Genomic DNA, 16,196 nt, shown 5'->3' on the forward strand with positions numbered 1-16,196 from the left:
TTCGGATTATTTTCTACGAGGGGTAGATTTCTAAAGAAAGATTCGGCACGGTTCGAGTTTCTACGTTGCCCGAAGTAAATTTTTAATTCAAATTTCCGGTACGAAAGGCAAGAGACTCGCGGTAAAGCGGAGCAACAGGTGCCCCCGTTGGTCTGACTAGAATCGATCAGAGCCACTGGCCGCGTAAACTAGTCCACGGACGAAATTAATACGACACGCGACTGCTGCACAGCTGTTACTAAATACAATTCTATTTTACCTATGTGCCCGTCGAGCAGTCGCCAAAGCAGGTACCGAAACCCAGCTCCCACGCGCTCGCGTAACAATCTCGAGACATCGAGACCAGTCTCCCCGGAGCCAGTATGCAGCTAGCAGACTACACAGGGCGCTAAATCAAATCGACTCGAATCACTACTGGGAACGTGTGATACACTACTCTCGATTGTTCACGAAGCACAGTTTCAGCAACGAACGAGTCGTGCAACAGGTACACGCAGCGAACCCGGACTCGACCAGCTTCTAATCGGCCCACGCACTCACACTCGGTCTGATCAGTTGCGTAATCGCGATACCGCGATGTCAAGACGACATCGATGGAGAATTCCGAGCGGTCAACGTAAAATCGAGATGTCACGCCTCGTCGAGAAGAGAAGATAAACGTCGCGTCGGTCAAACGTTGATCTCGACTGGACAGGTGCCGAGAAAACACGACGATCACGGTCAAAAGGCGAAAACGAACTCGTGCGCTGCTCGCCGACCCTATACTGGCGCATATTGCCGAAGCACGTGCACGCGTGGCGTATTGGAGTTGCCAGAAAGAGGCGAGGCGAGACGAGGCGCGATGCAAGCGAGCTAGCTAACTCACTCGCTTGCTCGCCAATGACTCACGGCTTCTGGTGCGTGAGGACGCACACGCGGATCGACGTCTGTGTGTCGGGAGCCTGCGTGACTCGAGTTTCGAGCAATTGCTGTTCGATCAAACCGACTAGCCAAGGCTTACCGGTTCTACTCGCAGCGAGACAGTTGTTCGAGTCTCTATCTAGTCATCTATTCGACGAATTTGCGGTGATTCGTACGCGATACCTGATTTTCGTGAGAATCGATCAAACAGCGATGTACCGAGGTTGGCTGTGGCTGACATTGTCAGAGCAATCACAACCAGAGTTCGAAATAAACCGAGAATTTTCAGCGGGCTCGTTTGACGCGATCAGTAAACGAAAATAGAGATACGGCGCGAGATAAATCCGCGTGGACAAAGAACAGCGGGAGAAAAATCCAGCGACGAGAGAATCTTGTTCTTTAAGAACGCCTCGAATTTGGACCCGCGGTAACGAGTTAACGCGATCCATCATCGCGTCGCTGGAATCTATGTTAATCTGTTGGTTCTATGACTCGGTGGATTTGCTACGCTCACAATCGGAGACTTGTTTAGACCGTAACGAGCGTAACTGCGTGTTAGCCTTAAATCGCGTATTCGTAACCCGGAATCGTGGTGGATCTAGAGTGTCGAAGATCTGGTCCAGGTCTAACCGAATATGTAGGAGAGGAACGCCAATCTAATTCCGCTATGATATTATATCGCTGGCGATGTTTGGAAAATAGTCGATCCACAAGTAGGGCCACGTGCTTCTGTCGTGGCATGGATCGTTTGAAGCGCGATACGCTCGTAAAATCTGTATAAGTCAGCGTAATACAGGCTGCGCCGCTTATCGGTCTCTAAAACGCAGCCGCGAATTAAATCGGCGACGAATAGCGAATCCGCCTAATTCAGAGAGCTTTCCGCGAGCTGCAGCCGCTATTTGGCAACTGATAAACCTATAAATACGAGCACGTGCTCCACGTTTCACGAAGGAGTGCAAGAGAGACGACTGTCTTGGATAAACAGCTGCTTGCTAGATTATTCGGATCCGCTCGGGCTGGTAAATCAGTCAAACGATATTTCGCATCGAGTGACGCGCGCGCTCTCGTAAATCGATAAAAGTTAAACGCTTGCTTACACATGGTCGACGCCTATGCGATTTCGTTGGGCGAACAACAGTCGAAAATACGCGTGTCAAACGACTCGTCGACGCGTATCCGTTCGCTTTTATCGCGTAAATTATCGACGTTCATAGGCGTAGGCGCTTCGATAAACGGAGGTGCGGTCGAGCGCGTAAACTTTGATAGAAACGAATTGGTAACGATTCGCATGCAGCGTGTAAAATTAAAGGCACGACCTCTGTTAGAACTATGCCGCCAGAGAGCCGACTACCGCCGCGTTTTATTGGATTTAAGTGAAAGCGGGACAACGACAAAGTCTCCGTTGTTTCGTAAGTTCAGAGACGTCGATACAGCGCCTCCGAGCCGATGATTAATAAATCAGGGAACATGCAACAAGTAAAAGTTTGCTGGACGGAAGTCGCGGCGAAGACGACGCTTACGAAGGTCGGTAATCGATAAGTCACACCTTTGTTCGTTCGTGTTTGTAGTCTAAAAACGGGGAAAGTATCGCTCCGATAACAGTCGTTACGAGACTTTCACGACGATCACGTGAATTACGTCGTCTTTGTCTTTCGTTCGCAGAAACTGGAACGGATTATCGAGGAGAGAACGTAGACAAAATCCGCAATCGTCAGGCACAAAAATCTATTTCGTAACGCTTTTGCTGGCTAGAAGAAATCACAGGCGAAGCCTAGCTCGGAATCCATTAGCGATACCGATCTAGGGACGTAATTTAATTATCTAAATTTACCGCGTATGAATCGAGCATGACGACGCGCTTCTTCGTTCCCACATGTCAAGGATTTATTTTTGAAACGAGCTACGACCCGCTACCAGGTCGAAATAATTGTAACAAGCGTTTCTAGCTGACGTTCGACCTTGTTTTTCCAAGCTAACAAGCTTAATTCGTGGCAGCAGGCGGTAGGAAAAGAGAAACGACGCCCACGCGTTTAACGTGTCCAGAAAAGCAACGGTCAGTCGGATTTCCTACGCACGAGCTCTCGACGAAAATGGATCGGTAAAATTTTTCCGAGAAGCACGGCACCTGAGGGACGCAACGATCGTCCCACGCTAAGGGGAATGAAATTGAATCGAGAAGCCTAGCGACGATCGAAGGCCGCGCGGATTCGGGTGGCTATAGGTGGCATAACTGTAAATCCATCTCGGTGGTTATAAATGCAGCCGAGCACGAGGTAGTGTCCCATACCTTTCTCTTGCAAGCGCCGCGATGCTGGAAGGAAGATCGGTTCCCTTCCCCGCTACTCTGACCAATTAATTCGCTATTACCGCATTGCTGGTCCGTAAATCACGGAGGATAATTACTAGCTGGTAATTCCATCGCTGTTCAGTTACGCTTGGGATAATGGATAGGTTGTGAAGCGTTTCGGTGAACAATTTCGCCATGATTCGATCTTGTGCCGATCCTTTGTCCCGTTTCGTCGCCTTTTTTCCTTCCTTTTTCGTGCCGTTCCACTCGACCTATTCATCGAGAATATTCTATTCGACTCGTTGATCACGTTGATTTTGTGAATTCAATTCTCCTTCTTACCGATCAAAGCGATCTCCTCTCGCTTGATAATGACGCGAGAATGACGCGATTCCCTGTCGCTTCAACTAATGGAACGAGATAATTATTTCCGGATAAGCAACCCGATATCCCGATTAGAGAAACTCGTCGATCGATGAAACGCATTAGACAATGTACGGCTAATTGAAAGGCGATGGGATTCATCGATCGTTCGAGCGGATCGCGCGCAAGTGTCAACAGACGTGAGAAACTCGAAGACTTTGACATCAAAGTGTGTCAGCGTTACGAATACGCCGTTGGAGAGGGAACGCCGATTCGCTTAAATGCCATCAAGGTTTACGGAAGCTCGTTTCCTTCTTCTCATCTTCGCAGAAAGCAAGGTGAACTAAGGTTTTTTTTTAAAAGGACGATAAAGGATATCGCGGTGAACTACTGAACGCAACGGTATCAAAAACGTTTCGACACTTACCTCCACGTGTGCGGCGAGAATCCTGAACACGTATCTCCGCATTGTAGACAAGGTTGCCCCTCTTCGACGTCCGTGATCAGGACACCCTACGATCAAACAAATAAAAATACATTTTCGTTTTTTACATATCGCAATCACGGCGAATCTAACAATATCCGATAAAAATGATAGTTGTTGCGATAAGGTCGCGTTAATTGCAAAATGGTGAAAGGTCTGGATCATCTTTGTAAATGTCAGTCGCCTACGGCGTCGTTCAATGATACCTCTATTCGGCTACGAATCGACGCTGCGATCTAACAGCGATACGTTGCTCCCTCGATCGTAAAGAATAAATAAAAAAAATAGGAAAAGGAAAGAGTTAAGAGCATGAAAGACAAGCGCGTCATCCTCTCGCACGATCGTGACGCGTTCGTTAATTACGTCCGAAGCGGGACAAGGTCGGAGTCGCGAGTCTTGTAATTGGGAAAAGTTTTTAATCGCGCGGCTGGTCGTTGTTCGTGACAACGCGTATCCACAGCGCGTAGCCGTACTTCCAAAAGCGAACGATCGTCTGAGATTTCCCGGCAAATCGGAGGAGTTTGCCTTTTAAGACGTTACACGCGGGCTCTCCCACGTTGTCGGCTTTAAAGAATCGTTGGGTGACATTTGGACGCGGCGCGGCAGCTTCCAAACGCGTCGTCGCGAACGTTTACGAAGCGGAGATAAAGGGAAGCAACGACGATGGAAAGCTCGAAGCGCGTTGGATGCGTTCAAGAACCTTCCGGCCGGCATATATGGTCGGTCCGCCCACGTGAAACAGGTCGCGGCACTGGCATCGCCAAATATCGAGTAGACAAGTAACGCGCCATGGAAAATATGTAAGCCGATGTGTCTCTAGCTGTCTATATATAGGAATCTTGAATAATGATCCCTGAGCGAACGCGCGTCGCCTAATTAACATATTTTTCGTCCTGACTCACGAGTGAAAGGACCGGGTACTCGTTTTTTCTCCGGAGCTCGCACTACTAACTGGAAATCACCTGAAAACCGAGCGCGCGTACCTTGCCGCGTTTGATTTATGCAGCCGTTCTTTCAAGCACCGTCGGACATTTTAATCTCGAGTCGAGTCGAGCTCGAGTTGTTTTCCTCGAGTGTGCTGGGCTCGCGTCTCGTTTTCGACGCTGAATCATACGCCAAAAGGCAGACGATTAGATCATTTTTCGAGCGAAGAAAAAAAACGATTTCAGGAACGTACAGAACGAGATCCTCGGTGATCATGTAAATTCCTCGTCAACGTCCGTACGTTGTCGTTATTTCGTCCACGCACAGAGCGCATGTCGTTGACTCCTCGTCCGTTTATAGCGCGGTTAACAGCTTGGTAAGCGAGGTCGCTTCGGTCGTCGCGATTCTATCGACTTCCATCGTTAACGACGATGATTGACGATCGTCGATTATATGGACAAAGGCTTGGCGTTTTTAACGCGGCGGTTGCGAACACGGCTCGAGGAAAGATGTGATCCGTACGGCTGCGTACGTGTCCTACACGCCGCGCGACCATTCCACTTGTAGGCGGTTCGCTGACATTTCCATGACGTGTTAGCCAATAGATGGTGGAATTACGTAAGGACATTGAAAACTTGCGTTAAGCCGACTGAATGACAGACCGTTAACCCTCCGACCGACTGGATGGATAACTCGCTCGCGCGCGAAAAAATCCAAGCGGTGTAATTTTCGCTCAGACTAATTGCGCTCCGCGACCGTTCTGACCAACTTTGACTCGAGAAAGTTCACGTCTTAGCCCGTGGCGAGCGGTATCCGTGCTCGAAGAAAGACTAAATAGCCGAGTAACGGAGTGGATTAATTAAAGGATTAACAAGCGTTGACGGATAAAGCAGCGGATGGGTTTGCTTTCACCCTGATTGACTTAACAGCCAGCCCAGATTTTTGCGTCTTCGAGCGCTCGTTATTCCCTCGATATCGTAGCGGTGACGTCGCGTCGACAGCATAGAATTAGCGTTGCAAGCGGCAAGAAGATGTTCGAAAGAACAGAGGCGTATTGGGGTTGGTTTGGAATCAAAAAATTTCACTGGTCAACTAAAAATTTAATCAAAACTTTCTACATGTACTCGTTCATATATACGCATCTAATAATTCCATAAAGATAAGTCGGTAATTGCTCTCATAATTACTTTCACTTATTTCATACATGTCCGTTGAACGTTCAACGAGCTCTCGTGTAGTTGTGCGTAGATATAATAAAAGCATGCATACAACTATCTAGGAAGTAACGTGGATGGTACCGCCGTATAGTTAACGTATGGCGTGAAGGAAAAAGAAATCGCGATACAAAATCGTGGCAGGAGCGAACCACGACTAACGACCGATCGTCAACAAGAGCAAATCGCGTGAAACACGGCAAGAAAACGTTCGCACCTTCCAACGATCCACCAACACACTCGGCACGTACTGATTCCGTCCAGCGGCGCGTCGCCCGGTGAAAATCAGAAAAACAAAATTCCTCGCTGCGCCGGTCGATTACCAGCGTGCAGCACTCCGATTCGCCTCAGCTTTCGAAACCGTTACGAGAATCATCTCGCTTTCATCTTCTCCATCGATTTATGAATATAGCTTCTCGCTTCTGAACCATAAAGGACTGATCGAACGCAATTGACTCATGAAAATGCCATACCCCTTCGCGGTAATTCCAGACTCTTCTCGAAGGTGTAGAAACGCCTCTCCCTGGTATAAAGCCGTCTCCGCGCGTCGACCCTCTCTGTCGACGATCATTCTCCTCCTCGTCTTCGTCGCTGTCCGCTTCGTCCTCCGCCTCGTAACGCCTTCTCCTTTCCGCGTACGTGTCCTGTACAGGACGACGGCGACGCCTCCTCTCGGCCGGGCTCGTCTCCGGACTCGTTCGAATCCTGATGATCGTCGCCCCGTTTCTCTCGTGGGTCGACGTGTATCTACTCTGTAGATCTCGAGGATGTTCCCCGTTGCCAAAGCCGCTGTACGTTTCCAATTTCGTGCAGCTGCGTTTCGAGTCCTCTATCTCGTTGCCGAATCCTTCGTTCGACTGTTTTCTCCCATGGAATTCTTGAATTCCCGTTTCGGGAGAGGGATCTCGGTCGATCTCCGAACGACCCTCCGGATTCGCACGGTATCTGCTGTTCTCTCGGAAATACTTGGCGGCGAAAATCCGGTTGCTCTCGTGCCACGACTTGGAATCGAATTCCTCGCGGTCCTTGGCATCCTTTCGACACTCCGCTTTCGGTTCGTCCCGTTTCGGCGGTGTCAACGGTCTGGAATGTCTGTTCGATCTTTTATCGACGGCCTCGTGATTTTTGCTCCTCGAAGACGTTCGCCTCTTCAACGAGGTGTCTCTTTCCAAATCGTAATCCTGATCGTTTAGGGGGCTCGTTCGGGTCTCGTCGTCTTGGGTCTGGAACGACACGCTGCCAAATTCGACGTATCGTCCATTAGGAGAGTGCCTTCTCCTTGGCTCGTCCAAGTTTCGAAAAGATACTTTACTCGGCTCGTTATCCTGGCCTTTGTGGACAGGTCTTCGATCCGCATCGTCGTTACGATCTTTGTAGGAAATTCTGCCAAACTCGACGGTCTTCTCCTTGAAGGAATTTTTACGACCTAAGTCGCCGCTGGAATGATCTTTGAAGCTAACTCTGCCGACTTCTGGCTCTTGATCCTTGTACGAGTGAATTCTACCTGAATCAAAGTCGTGTTCTTTAAAAGTGATTCTACTGACTCCGTCGGTATGTCCTTTCAGCGAACGCTTCCTCTCCTCTTCGTCGTCGCGATTCCTAGGCAGAATTCTCCCGTAATCCGAATTTTGTTCCTTGAAGGAATTTTTTCTTCTTGCGTCGTAGACCTGCTCTTTCAACGAATTCTTCCTCGAGACGTGTTCCGGCTCCCTTCCGAAGTATTTCTTCTCGACGTCCTGGCTCTTGAACGAGTTTTTTCTGTACAAATCGTTTTCTTCGTCCTTGAAGGACGTTTTCCTACTCAAACTGGGCTCCCTATCCCGAGAGTGGCTCTTCTTCGTGTCAGCAGATTTAAACGAACTTTTTCTCGTCACCTGTCGATCGTGATCCTTAAACGAGTCCTTTCTCCCTAAGTCGACGTCCGAATCTTTCAACGAAACTCGCCTAGGCGATTCTAGATCTCTTCTGGGTTCTACGAGAGCTCTCTCGTACTTCTGTATTCGCACGTCGAAATCCTCCGGATTGCCATCGTAAACGTAACTTCTTCTCTTTGGACTGTTCTTCCTTCGAGAAACGTCGTCTTCCATTTCTCTAGGTCGTCTATGTGCTTTTTCCACACCATACGCGTCGGCTTTCCTCTCTGTAAACGAGTCATTGGATTTCTCTATCCTTCGGTCCACGGAACGATTTCTATTATCTTCCTGCTCGTACGTGTCCAGGTCTCGCAATTTAGATCTGCCAGATCTGCGCTCACCTTCTCGATCGTTGATACGATCTACTTGAACTTCGCCTCGACCTCCACTTTTCGACTTGTACTCGTCCTTTTCCGGACTGTGCGAATCGCGCTCCGCTCTAAACTTCAATTTGTCTTCTTCTCGAGACTTGAAGCGCTCTATCATCGCCTTGATCCTTCGATCCGGCGATCTTCCATCGACGGCCAAGTTCTCGATCTCCTTCAGAAGCTGATCCCTCTCGTCGTTTCTCTGCACGTCGTCTTTGTCGTCGTATTTCGATCGAGCCAGCTTCGACGTAGCTTTCGAGACGTCCGAGTTTTCCCAGCTTTCTTTCTTTTTCGATCTATGCGATGCCGCATGTTCGCGATCGATGGATCCCGTCCTCGTTCCATCGTCACGCTGCATCGTCTCCTCGTGATCGTCGCAACGATCCTGCCTCGTGGAATCGTTCTTCGATCGTCCGTTGGTTAATCGAGAACCCTCGAATCGATCTGTCTGCTTCCTCGACCTGAGGCTCTCGTTCTGTACAATGTCCTTGATGTCCCAGGCGCCAAAGTGTTCCTTACTCTTTTTATACAATAAGTCCGCGTTTACGTTCCCGTGCTCCTTATAGTCTCGACCGTTCTTGCTCACCTCGTCGTTCTGTTGCCCCGTCATGCCAAAATGGTAACGATTCGAGATGTTCTTGTACGACTTTAACGCGTGATCTTGCTGCTCGTCGGGCAAACGGTCCTTGGAATACGAGGTCACTTTGGAACCTTCCTTGATCGACGAGGAACCACGAAGAAGACGCGACATGGTCGTGCGCAGCACCGTATATCAACCGTGTATCTACTAGAACCGATCGATTCGCGTCACGTTGGAAACTTTTCAAGGTTCCGTTACGGTTCTCCGCGAATCCAGTTTGCGACGTGTATTACCGCGTCCGATGACTTAATCGGGTTCCTTTCGATCCGTATCGCGAATATTCTCGTCGACAAGTCCTGTGAGGAGAAATCGCACAGCTCGATCACATATCAGCGGCGCAGTTCACGCAGCGAAATTATCCAATCGCGACTATCGCGAGCAGAGTTCAGCAACGAGTGACATCGGTAGTCGGTCAAAGAAACTCGATGCGATGGTTTCGTTCGTTACGGCACAGAGACGACGACAACGACGACGAGACCGGGAGGGAAAAACGCGCGTCGTAGACTCGGTATCTCATCGGATTCTTTGATAACGTGGTATCGCGGATCGACGAATCGCTATCGTGGTGGAGAGAAGACAGCTCTTCTCGTCGCTTCGGCCACCTCGTAACCGCAACAAACAGCAGTATCTTTGGATCCCTTTCGGTGGCTTCTTTTCGCGAGGCGAAGCCGGCTTCGGCCGAACGAACGGAGCAGACGACCCTGAAAGTCGTCTGTGGACTTTCACGAACGCGAGCACTTTGCCAGTCGGAGTCACCACGAGAGTGTGCACCGGAGGAGAGCGTGTTGTTCCTCTCCCCCTTCTCGTCCTGTCCACCACCTTCCTCCTCTCCCTCTTTCGCTTTAGATGCCTCGCTCTCTACGTCCCCACTCACTGCCTCCTGCATCCTCCTCTCCTTTGCACCGTCACCTCCTTAGCTGTCCTCCGTCCTGCGGTCCTCCTCGAGGTGAGGCGGACCACTCGATTCTCCCGTTAATCCGGCTCCTCTCTGCGTCCTCCACCTCCACATCTGGCGCGACACGACCACGTGAGCTCGACCTCGCTCGAGTTCACCGGGATTCTGGGACTCTTCTCCCAGCTTTTCCGCTCTGTTCAAACCAATTTTCACCCGAATCTCGATTCTCTTTCCTACCGTAGTCCTTCCTTCGTCGACCTTCAGTTTCTTTCGACACGTGTTACGATCGGAAGCAACACATTACGGCGAAACGACCACGACGACAGGGATGTACAATGTACGCGCGCTCGTTTAGATTATGTTCCATCGAATGCTCGGGTAAATCGAGCGGATCTTCTTCTTCTCCCATTCGTGGAGCTTGTCTAATTACAGTCATTTCGCTGGGACGATCGACGCTCCTAATCGGCTCGTTTTCCATGCCACAGACCTCTCATCGGAACGACTCTCGGCGTTGTTTTGCCTCCTCGATTCCTGCTCGACGAACAAGTCTAGCAAAAAGTCGAAGAACGTCGTCACCGACCGCAGCAGCTCCTAATGACAGTGCGTCGTGGTTTAACCGACACTTGAGCGAGTGCGTAACGGCTCGGAGCTCGAGCAGAGATAGGCGCCACCGTCGTTTAATAGCTGCGTTAGGCAAAAAACGGGCAAGATACGGTGTCTTTCTCTTATCTTTTCTTTTCTCTTTCGAAAGGGGGTTAGGGAGAGATGACAGCTGAAAATGGTCAGCGGGGCGCATCATCGAAGCGACTCGCAAAATGAGTTACTTCGGCTTGACTCATCGAGTCCTTAGAAAAATGATCAGGTGATCGAAATAAGGGGGAAAACCAAAGAGAAAAAGACACAAATCCCAGGAAAAAGAGGCAGAAAAACAATCATGGCCTTCCTTGGAAATCTCCTCCACGCGCTATGGTCATTCGGTCAGGACCAGGGGAACGAAAACCTGTTGGATGATTCACAGTATCCTTGAAAAACAATAAAAAAGTGTGCGTTTTTTCTCGGCCGCCCTCGGCAAATCGTTACCGAACGAAACCATCGGATCGTACGGGCGAGCAAAGTCCTTTCGCGTCACGAAAATGCTCAGCGGAACGTTCGGTCGCGCGATAAAATCGTCCGTGCGCGTCTAATAAGTTCTCGGACGCGAGATCCCGCGGGTGTGGTTACCGGATTTATCGCGAATCACGTTCTGACAGGTACGTTGATTCGCACTGCAACGCGACGGCCAGCTCGAGGGACGCTTGATCCTTGTTTAATGAGACAGGATAATTCTACTTAAACGAGGAGACGTTAAGTTCGAGACAATGCCAGCCCCGAACGTGCAGGGGTAAAATATCGTGGCATATTCTCCGCCGATTACCGTTCCCGCGTTATAATTTATAACGCAGTCGGATTTATTGCGCATGGGTGGCGACTCGGTTGTAAATTGACACAGACAGATAATTTTCGACCGGGTTTTAACACGCCGGCTGAAACAGCTTTCGTATATCTCTCGTTAATCGCGTATCGGCTCCCCTAAGTGGGCTGTCACTGTTACGCCACGCAGCTGAACAATTGCCCGTGGCTCGCGTATCGCGTTCCTCTCGTTTAGAATATGACTTACGACAACGGCACGCTGATATCTCGGTCGATCTCGCTGGATGGTTGAGATCAACGTAGGATTATTCTTAATGATAGACGAAGAAAAATTTGTCGATCGTAGAAATATTATACAGGAATTGGGCAATTCGACGCGTGTTTCGACGAACGACAGTTGCTGGTCGGAACCAGCTGACCGATCAGTCTGGCTCCGAAATATTTCCAAGTCCTTTCCAAACAGTGGTGGACAGATGGTCTAACAGAAGATTATTCCCAGCATCCTGTTTCCTGTTTCGGTTCGAACAAACGCTACCCACGATTTTTACGATTCCATGGACTCGAGCTGGATTCATGCGTCGATCTTAACTAGAATGCGACGATCGCTGAACGGGTCCACGTGCCGCCTTTGCGCTCCGTTCGCCCGTAATTGCTCGATGAATTTCTAACCGCGAAAAACCTGTGAACCGGGACGCTCGTGCTCGTTCAAGGAAGAATCGGCAAAGGTATGAACGCGTCTTGTTTTTTCTCCGCCGCCACCAGAAATCGTGCTCGGCCGATTTCCATGAATTATTTTGTTTCACCGCGACGAACTAAGGTAAAAGTGCTCGCGGCATTAAGAATTAAGAGGCCAGAAAAAAAGAGAGCAAAAGAGGGAGGGGGAGGGAGAGAGAGAGAGAGAGTGGGAGAGAAAGAAGCCCGCCACTAAGAGAAGAAGGAGCATATCGGTCTTGGTTATCTAGGCTAAAGGCTATGAACGCGATCGATTTCACGAGCGATCTTTCCGTACGCATGAACGAGAAATCAAGGCCGTCGCTTTATGCATCTTCTTTGATGGTCGACGGAAACGACTGTATACCCACGCCTCCTCTTCTGCTTCCTCCTACACGTGATCCTTTGAAAAAGTCGGTCGAAGATCGATAATTAAATATCTTTGCCTGTTTGCGAGACCATGCAGGAGCGTATACTTAAAATATATCGAGGACTCGACGACGACGATGAAGACGCCCGTAAAGAACAGCGACGTAGTCGCTTTTAAAAAAGCGATTGATCAAAAAATACACCGAGTATTCGACATCGGTGATCGATGTCGGATACTTTTTCACGCGAATGGAAATTTCATAACAAGGAGTTTTCGTGGAACTCGCTGCTACAGCCCTGTGTGTGGGCCGCGACAAGGTCCTGTCACAACGCCCCCGCCGTTTTGCACAGAGAGGTCTAACCGCTTGGTGAACGGGGCCTTACGCGCGCGTATCGACCTTTTCGCCCGAAATGGTGAGACCGAGGATATCCGTCGAATCGACGGCTTACTCTTCGATTATCTGTGTCACGGAGAGACTCGATCGCTCCCCGCCGTACGAATAATCCAACAACGATCGTGAGCCTCCTAAGAGAACACCGCAGAAGGATCATCCACCTTCCATAGAATCTTCATCGTTCCAAGATTCGGTTTCTTCGATCGGTTACGAATTTAACGACGATTCGAGAAAGAATGGAAGATCGAACGCGAAGCGTAAAACCGCGTCGGAGCGTGTCTCTGTGTCTTGGAGGCGCGTAAAAACGTGCTTAATCCGGGAATAGATGCGGGCATCCGTTTGAGATGTAATGCACGCGATGCCTACGTACTTGTCGGATTCAAGGGCGACGTATTCGAGCACCGATGATTTTAAGGCGTCGTTCTCACATTCCCCTGGCAACTAATGAATGCGCGAATACCAGGCCGATCCGACAATAGATACGATTTGCAATCGACCCCGCACGCGTGTTTATCGATGCGCGTAAACGCGACCGATTCCAGCGTTCTTCTAACCTACGCCAATCGTCGATCGCTGGATCGGCTAGCCTAGACCCCATTATACACCATAGACGAAACGAAACCCAGATTCGATCTGTAGCGAACAATACGGCATGAATTTGACACGACTTAAATAACAACGTGCCAAAAGTAGATTTAGCTCTGGAGAATGTCTCGTTGTAAAGGGGAACCCTTTACTACGTAAGTATTCGAGAAGCGTCGGAGAAACGGCCATGGGAGTGATTCGTCCGTAACGATCGAACAAAGGGAGATAGAAATATTCTAATTGGATTTAACCAGGATACCGTTAAGCATTTAGCGGTGCATGTCACAATTGTTCAGCGTCTGATCGTAACACACGACTGTGGTGAGTCATTCGGTCTTGTACCGTTCTCGTTTCAATGGGGAACGCTGGACCGTTGCACGGACATTCCGTCGAAACGCAAAGTTCCAGGATCTCGAATTCCAGTACGGAACGTACGCTATTTGAAACGCTGACTAATTACGGAACCGCGTAGGATCGTTCGCGAGCTTTCTTTCTCAGACTTCTTCGAGTCTTATTTCACTCCGGTAGAGCTTCGCCGACGAGACAGTGATTGATAAATATGTTCTAGGTTGCAGGGAAGAACCCGAAGATCGCTTAGAATCTAGCTATTCAACTGGCATGCTTTTTGCTTGCGGTTCCGTTACTCGTTTGCGTTGCGAAAAAGCTTGATGGCGATCTATGCTGTTAACGCGTTGCTTGTAGTCTTCGCCGAGCTATTACCAGTACGAAATATATCCGAAGAAAATGTTTGTAACAGTCGAAGCAACGAACGAGGCAATCCAGTTTCGTATGCCATGTCGGCGCGCGCCTCTAAATCAATCGATCATCGTGGCTTAATCCAACGGCGACATCGTCCGGTGATCGTAAGACCGCTGCGATGAACATCGACCGTATCCCAGGCCGGTGTTGCAGGGATCTGCAACGTTTGAAACTTGAAAACCGATTCAAATTGCGATCTGTTTCGACGATGCAAAATATAATTATCATTGAACGCGATAAATATATTTTAACGTAGGAAAAATTTAATTTCGTTCTACTTGTGGAATAAAAAAATTGATTTCCAATTTAGGAAGCGGGAACGATTTTCGTGCAGATTACACCTTACGTCATCGTGTCCAACGATAGCCTTGCTCTTTAAAGAAGCCGCTGAAAGTAAATCGTCCTAATGCTACGAATTATCGAAATTCGATAACGGCCTGAATCCCGCATAACGTATATCTCGATTGGAATTACGCTAACGCACGTTAGTTGGTATATTCGATGCAGAGACGAAGAGTACAAAGTTGTTGCTTTGGAGAAGTTGCGGAACAAATACGGGAAACGAGCGTCAAGCTGCGAGAGTTACCACCCATTTCCAGCTGTTTCTGATAAACTATTTTCTGCGTATCGCGTCCTGACGTGAAGCCGACCACAATGCTGATATTTCGCGAAATAGCTTTTCTCTTCGTCATCGAATATCTATACGTTAACTCCGAATAACTTTCCTTGCAATCGGTAACGCGTAGGAACACAAGCGATAGACGTCTTCGTTGCATAGTTGCGGTTACAATTGCATCGCTACGCTCAAAACAAGAGTGACAATTGCGAAAAGATAATCCTAGCTAATATCCGACGTCTGTATTTTTTCCTACGTCGGACTCGCCATATCGTCATCGAGAGAGAGAAAAAAAAAAAAAATGCCACAAACCGTCCCAGATTCTGGAATACTCCGTCACGTTCGTAATTTCATCAAGGAACCGGTGTAAATGAACGCTGACATTGAGCATCGACGATATGATGTCACCCGCGCGGAAGTGGCGTCATTTGGCCGTTCAATTTAAGACATAAATAATTCGTGTCTGGTCACGACGACCTTTATTTCGTCTCTACGCTCACGGCATGGCAATCCACTCCTTCGACCTATTCGTGCAAAGATCGAGAATCTCGATCCTCGTATACGATCGAAAGCGAAATTTACAGGATTCTCGAGAGCGCTCGAGTCTCGGCGAGATCATCCAGTCGAAAATACGGCGAAGCCTGATATAGATAAAAAAAAAGAAAAAAAAGGAGAAATACAAAATCGTTGTAAAAAAAAAAGTCACGGAGCGGAGCCATTTTCCGATAGTGGCCGGTATCGCGGCGCGAGATAAGAATTCCATTCTCGCGGGATTGATATTTTTCAGCACACGTCGTAAATTTTGGGCGAGCCAAAGGGAAAGGGAAAAAAGGAAGAAAAGGGAGAATGGCGACGTGCCAACTGCAACGTTACACAGCATCTTTCTTCGATCGGTTTTTGCGCCCGTCCTTTTAATCTACATGACTCTCGCACCGTTTCTTGCCTCCCTTTCCCTCGATATTGCTCCCATGTCCTCCCTCCCTCTTGCTTTCGCTCCTCCCGTTCACTATTAGACATTTGACTCATACGCGATCGTGCGCGGGCGATCGCCTCGAAATATCGACGAAGGATTAAACCGCCGATCGACACAGTTCCTTTACGTCATCCCTCCGCTCTTTGCAACGAGGGCTTTCCCTTTCTTGCTTGCGTCGCTTTCAGCGCGAGCAATCGGTCGTGATTCATCGAACCGTCAGCGCGAGCCGCCTCGAGATTTGTTAACAAAGCGCTCGAAAGTATTTCAATTAGCATTTCTTTCTTACATTATTCATAAAAGCGACGCGCAAAAGCGACCTACGACCAACGACGAAAGCGAAACCTTGCGTGGTGACCGCGATCGGTTCGAATAAATATTGCACGTATCGAT

At 48.9% G+C, this 16,196-nt stretch overlaps 1 protein-coding gene across 2 annotated transcripts in view; it reads right to left on the minus strand.

The window, feature by feature from the left end:
* The window catches only part of LOC117214182 (four and a half LIM domains protein 2), a 70,371-nt gene that overhangs the window by 44,080 nt on the left and 10,095 nt on the right, over positions 1 to 16,196 (minus strand). The window contains exons 1-2 of one of the 2 annotated variants that reach the window (XM_033460043.1): positions 6,646 to 9,219; positions 3,978 to 4,063 (exon numbers count right to left, since the gene is read on the minus strand). In XM_033460043.1, coding sequence (XP_033315934.1) covers positions 3,978 to 4,063; positions 6,646 to 9,204 — 2,645 coding nt within the window. In that variant the 5' untranslated portion in view covers positions 9,205 to 9,219. Of the gene's footprint in view, positions 1 to 3,977; positions 4,064 to 6,645; positions 9,220 to 16,196 lie in introns of those variants that run through there. The other variant, XM_033460048.1, reaches the window with a different exon arrangement.

This window comes from Bombus bifarius, unplaced genomic scaffold (assembly GCF_011952205.1).
Source record: "Bombus bifarius isolate JDL3187 unplaced genomic scaffold, Bbif_JDL3187 scf7180000009200, whole genome shotgun sequence".
NCBI lineage: Eukaryota > Metazoa > Arthropoda > Insecta > Hymenoptera > Apidae > Bombus > Bombus bifarius.